This window comes from Sinocyclocheilus rhinocerous, unplaced genomic scaffold (assembly GCF_001515625.1).
Source record: "Sinocyclocheilus rhinocerous isolate Xijiao unplaced genomic scaffold, SAMN03320098_v1.1 scaffold284, whole genome shotgun sequence".
In the NCBI taxonomy this organism is placed as follows: domain Eukaryota; kingdom Metazoa; phylum Chordata; class Actinopteri; order Cypriniformes; family Cyprinidae; genus Sinocyclocheilus; species Sinocyclocheilus rhinocerous.
The window spans coordinates 617207-622835 of record NW_015628031.1 but is presented as its reverse complement, the minus strand read 5'-3'; the positions used below and the strand labels follow the sequence as shown (position 1 = coordinate 622835).

Below are 5629 nucleotides of genomic sequence, written 5' to 3'. Positions count from 1 at the left end.
TGAATTCTGCCAAAGTGCGCGCTTGTAAGTGTTCGTTAAATGCGTAACGTTAATTACGTGAGTACAGGTCTGCTCATGTCTGAAAATAATATATGAAAAACAAAATTATTTTACATAACAAAAACATTATAGCTTATATTTGTTTAGTACATTTTTTAATTAATGTAAAAACTAAAATGTAAATGTAAAACTGAAAGTTATTTTTTTTATTGTGTTCAGCATGGTGGGCCGCATTTGAATTCGTGAGGGGCCGCAGGTTGAGAACCACTGTTGTGAGGGGTAGGTGTAGACGTTAATAAAACACAATCTAATAGGTAGAAAATGACATTTATTGTTAGCTTCCGGTTTTAGCTGTATCCCTTCTAGCCACAACCCTGTATGAGCGCAGCTGTTATCTCTGTCAGGCGTTTGTGCGGAAGTCTCAGGATGCCCCCAGCTGGACGGGTGTGTACAGACTGAGTCTGTCTCTGATGGAAAGTCTGCTGAAAACTCTCCGTTACAACTTCATTAATGAAGCGCTCGACTTTGTTGGCGTGCACCAGGAGCGCATTCTGCAGGTGTGTTTTTATGCCTATGTTTATGTTGATTATATATAGAATTTATTTATTTTCTTTCGTTTCCTAAATGTCTATTGTAATTCAGCCAGTTGAACTTTATTTTGTATTTTTCTATATATTTTACTTTTTTTTTTTTTGTAGTTCTCATCCTTAATAGTGATTTTCATTTTAAATATAGTAACAATCCTGTCTGGTTGCAGTGGATTTTATGAGCATAATTTAAAAGCATTACAAGAAGTGCTATAATTTAAATACCTTTAATATACTTAATTATAATTATTGTCATTGGAAAAAAAATTATAAAGGTCCTACTAGGGCTGCACGATTATGACAAAAATCATAATTGTCGATTATTCCCTTGAAATTGTAATTGCGATTATTAATTACGATTATCACAATTTACATTGACGTTTATACCATTGTTTGATGCAGCTGCATGCTGTATTTTTATATGAAAATAAACAAGCTGAAAACACTCTGACTGAAAAACGTTTAGTGCTTTTCTATAGTATTAAGCCTCAAATGTCAAATATACATCGGATTGGTTTTTTCTTTAAATTATAAAAAAGTAAAAATATGAATGGTATTATTATGCTATACTAAAACTTAAATTAAAATAATGGGAAAAACCCTTAAGATAACATGTAGAAAGAAAAAAACGCATCTTAAGCACGCAGAATAACAAAAGTGGACTTTGAACGATTAATTGCCGCTTTGAACGATTACGTAATTGTGGCATCCATAATTGTAATCGCAATTAGAAATTCGAATAATTGTGCAGCCCTAGGTCCTACAGTTAGGCTTCATTTTATATGCAAAATATATATTCTTTTGATTTTGAGGTGAGATATAACCTACTTTTTTTTTGTTTTCATGACATTCACTCAAAATATATCTTTCCATTCCATCTTTCTCATTTTCTTTGATGTTGTTGACATTGTTCCAGTTTTTCTGTTCTGTTCTGGTGTGAGCGTATGACGGCTCACTGAGGATGTTTTGTGTTGTAGTGTCTGAACGCGGTGAGGACGGTTCAGTCTCTGGCGTGTCTGGATGAGGCCGATCACACGGTGGGCTTCCTGCTCCAGCTCTCCAACTTCTGCAAAGAGTGGCACTTCCACCTGCCGCAGCTGCTCAGAGACGTCCAGGTACACTCCAGCACTTCTGCTTCTTTCCTCTACAATTATTTCAGAAGTTAATCATTTAAGACAAGTATTTGTATTGTAACTTGTAGTGTTAGTTTATATATAAAATACTATGAACTATGAATTAATTCGATTATTGACTTAAAATTAGGGCTGTCAGTCGATTAAAATATTGAATCTAATTAATTACATGATGTGTTGATTAATCTAATTAATCTCAAATTACATTTGGCTATGAAAATACCTCCAAAAGATTATTTAATTAGTTAAATGAGAAAGTATTAAGTAGACATTACAAAGAGTAGCTTTAGAAAGAAATATTTTATTTGATTCAACATAAAATTTATTACACAAACGTTTAGGCAACAACAGCCCAACATAAACTATGGAACACAAAAGAAGATAATTTGAGAAACATCTCCGTTTTTTTTTTTTTTTGTTCTTTCATGCAATGGAAGGAATAAGGAACTAAAACTACCAGCAGGTGGCGGTAAATGTCTTTACGAGTCTTTCATTCGATTCATTCAAACGGCTGATTCATTTAGGAATTCAGTAAACGGCTCACTTTATGAATGGGCCTTTGAATCATTGATTCACCAGATTCGTTCAAAACAGATTCATTTAGAAACTAAACACCGCTGTGTTGCTCGAAGACGCACTGCAGTTCTGCTGCGGCTTTTTTAGGTAATATTTTTGTTGGCAAAACTGAGCAAAAACAGTTTAAAATTTAACACCGTAACTTCTTATTTACTGAACTGTTATATAAAATCACATTTGCACTTGTTATATTTGGGACAAACAGCACTCGTGTGATACTGCTCTCGCTGCTCGTGTGATATCGCTTATCATGTGATATAAATATGAGACCAAAACTCATACGGGAGCATTTTTGCCCCAATATCTTGAATTTTAGGGCATAACTGCACTTGTGGAGTTGTAGCCCTGCATCATATTTGTCAACAGTCAGCTGTATGAAATGTAAGATGACGTACAGGTCTGGGGGCGGGGCCAGTGCGTTAACTGCGTTAAAATATTTTAATCGCGTCATTTTTTCATAACTAAACCTGACAGCCCTACTTAAAATATTTACTTGAAGTCTCCCCTGAGATTTTGTCTAAAGGGTTCAGAAGTTGATGTTTGTGTGTTTCAGGTGAACCTGTGCTATCTGTGTCAGACGTGTACGTACCTCCTGCACAGCAAGAAAATGCTGCATCATTACCTGCAGGTATGAGACGTGACGCTCTGACCCATCTTCAGTTTGTCAGTGCTGTATGTGGTTGATTTATTATGCGAGTCTGTTTGCTCAGGCCAAGAATGGGGAGGGGCTTCCACCAGGGCCACACCCCCAGCATGCCGTACAGCCCGCCTCCAAAGAGCAGGAGGAGGCGGAGTCTAAAGCGCTGCAGGCGGTTCAGTGCAGCCTGTTAAAGATCCTCAGCAAAACCCTGGCCACGTTACAGCACTTCACACCCGACTGCTGTCAGATACTGCTGGACCAGGTATACACATCCACACAATATAAACACTCGCCATCCACGGCTGGAGCGTTAAATCACGTGTTTTTCTGTGTGTGTTTAGTCGATGGACCTTGCGGAGTACAGGACGCTGTTTGTGTTGAGTTTCACCACTCCTGCCTTTGACTCTGATGTGGCTCCGTCGTTTGGGACTCTCATGGCCACCATTAATGTGGCACTGAGCATGCTGGGAGAGGTAGTGCAGCGCTTTCAGCTCTTCTGGTGTAATGAATGTTGTTTGTTTCTGTGCTGATTGTGGTGTTGTGTTTGTAGATTGAGAAGAGGAAGGAGCCGGTGGTGGTCTCTGAGGACACTCAAGCACTGAAGTGAGCAGAAACGCTCCTGTGATGTTTACAGTGCGGTGTGGGTTTGAGCTCGAGGTCGTCTCATGCTCTTTCTCTGTGGTTTCAGGTCTTTGCTGATGTTCTCGATGGAGAACTGCTTCTATGTGTTGATCTCTCAGGCTGTTCGCTGTCTGAAGGATCCTTCAGTTTTGCCCAGAGACAAACAGAGACTCAAACAGGAGCTCAGCTCAGAGCTGGTGAGTCCTTCATTGGGCTTAAGATATATTCAGTTAATTTCATTAAATCAACTTTATTGCCAATCATGAAATTAATTATTTGACATCAAAATATTGTTTTTTCAATTTTTTTTTTATCCATTTAATTATCTACATATTTTTTTAACTTTTGTGACTTATTTTCATTACTGTAAGACCTAAATCATCCTGTCTGCAGTGTTTTTTCCACAGATTCCTTTATTGTATTTTAATATTTTATCAACTTTATTGCCAATCATGAAATTAATTATTTGACATCAAAATATTGTTTTTTCAATTTTTTTTTTTATTTATTTAATTATCTACATATTTTTTAACTTTTGTGACTTATTTTCATTACTGTAAGACCTAAATCATCCTGTCTGCAGTGTTTTTTCCACAGATTCCTTTATTGTATTTTAATATTTTATTTTTATTTATTGACTGATTTTTTTTTTGTTTAATTTACAATTTTTTTTTATTTGATGTTTTGTGATTCCCCCCCTTTTTTTTATTATTGTAAGACTATAATCATCCTGTCTAGACAGTGTTTGTTTCAACAGATTCCAGATAAATTATATTTTTTATTTACTGACAGATTTATTTGTTTATTTATCAACATTTTTATAATTACTGCAGAACTATAATCATCCTCTCTGGATGGTGTTCCACAGATTCCCTTTTTTATTCGTTTGTTGATTGATTGATTTTTGTAGGTTTTTTTATTTCAGTAAGACTATAATCATTCTGTCTGTATAGTTTTTTTTTCCCTCCACAAATTCCTTTTTGATTAATTTATTTGTTTATTTATTTTTGTTCATGTTTTGAGAGTTATTTTTATTACTGCAAAACCATAATTATCTTATCTAGGCACAGTATTTCCCCCCCCCCTCATTTATTTATTTTTTGTGGTTATGAGCAGTAGGCCAATAAATGCCACCATGATAAATATGAAATTACATTTGTATATCTTTTGATTTTGGGGTGAAATATGACCTTAACCAGTTTTTTGACACATTTGCTTGATTCACCCAAATATTTTCATGTTTTCTTTCAGAGTACGTTGTTGTCGACATTATTCCGTTTTTTCCGGCGAGGTTCCCCTTCCTCCCCAGCCAGCGGGCTGCTTCCCTCAGCGCAAACCAAACCACCCACACCAGGATCCAAGGCCACGCCGGAGGGCCAGGAGCCCTTCATTCAGCTGGTCCAAGCCTTCGTCCGGCACGTCCAGCGCTAGACGCACACATCCTGCTCTGATCAGAGCTCCGTATTAAACGCTGATTCAGAGATCTGAATCGCAGTCAAAGGGAAACTCCAGCACAGTGAATCCGTTTCAGTGGTTCTGGCTTTGACTTCGGTGAGCCGTTTGGTGCCAAAGCTCATCACGGGACCTGGACTGCACACAGGGCCTTTTCTATTTACCTTTTTTTCCTCATAAAAATACAGACGGTCCTACAGCAGCTGATAAAAACGGTCAAAATACATTTAAATGTTTTTGTAGTTACATGTATATAATTAAAACATGTTACAGATGTCTGTCATGATTGTATGACATAGCTGTTTTGTATGAAACCTTTCTATGTCCCAGTTGCCATATATTTGTCTTATAACCATAATAAACTAAAAGGGACTAAAGCTGAACACGGTGCAACTTTTTGAATGGACACTAACACTTGTGCTAGAAAATAATGAAATATTGGTAACATTTAATTTTCAGAATTGCAATTATTTTTTTGTGACATTTGCATCTTTATATTAACTGTTGGAAAACAAAAACAAAATATTTATTAGTTTTGTTCTCTAATTTTTATTCTTTTGTTTTTTAAAGCATAAAACCTTATTTTGTTTATTTCTGAAGATTTTTTATATATATATATT

At 36.1% G+C, this 5629-nt stretch overlaps 1 protein-coding gene across 2 annotated transcripts in view; it reads left to right on the top strand.

The window, feature by feature from the left end:
* The window catches only part of LOC107737171 (nucleoporin NUP188 homolog), a 21014-nt gene extending 15622 nt beyond the window's left edge, over positions 1 to 5392 (top strand). Inside the window, exons 37-44 of one of the 2 annotated variants that reach the window (XM_016548613.1) lie at positions 405 to 557; positions 1565 to 1702; positions 2850 to 2924; positions 3007 to 3198; positions 3278 to 3409; positions 3487 to 3539; positions 3625 to 3754; positions 4809 to 5392. In XM_016548613.1, coding sequence (XP_016404099.1) covers positions 405 to 557; positions 1565 to 1702; positions 2850 to 2924; positions 3007 to 3198; positions 3278 to 3409; positions 3487 to 3539; positions 3625 to 3754; positions 4809 to 4988 — 1053 coding nt within the window. In that variant the 3' untranslated portion in view covers positions 4989 to 5392. Of the gene's footprint in view, positions 1 to 219; positions 255 to 404; positions 558 to 1564; positions 1703 to 2849; positions 2925 to 3006; positions 3199 to 3277; positions 3410 to 3486; positions 3540 to 3624; positions 3755 to 4808 lie in introns of those variants that run through there. The other variant, XM_016548614.1, reaches the window with a different exon arrangement.
* Positions 5393 to 5629: the final 237 nt, after the last annotated feature.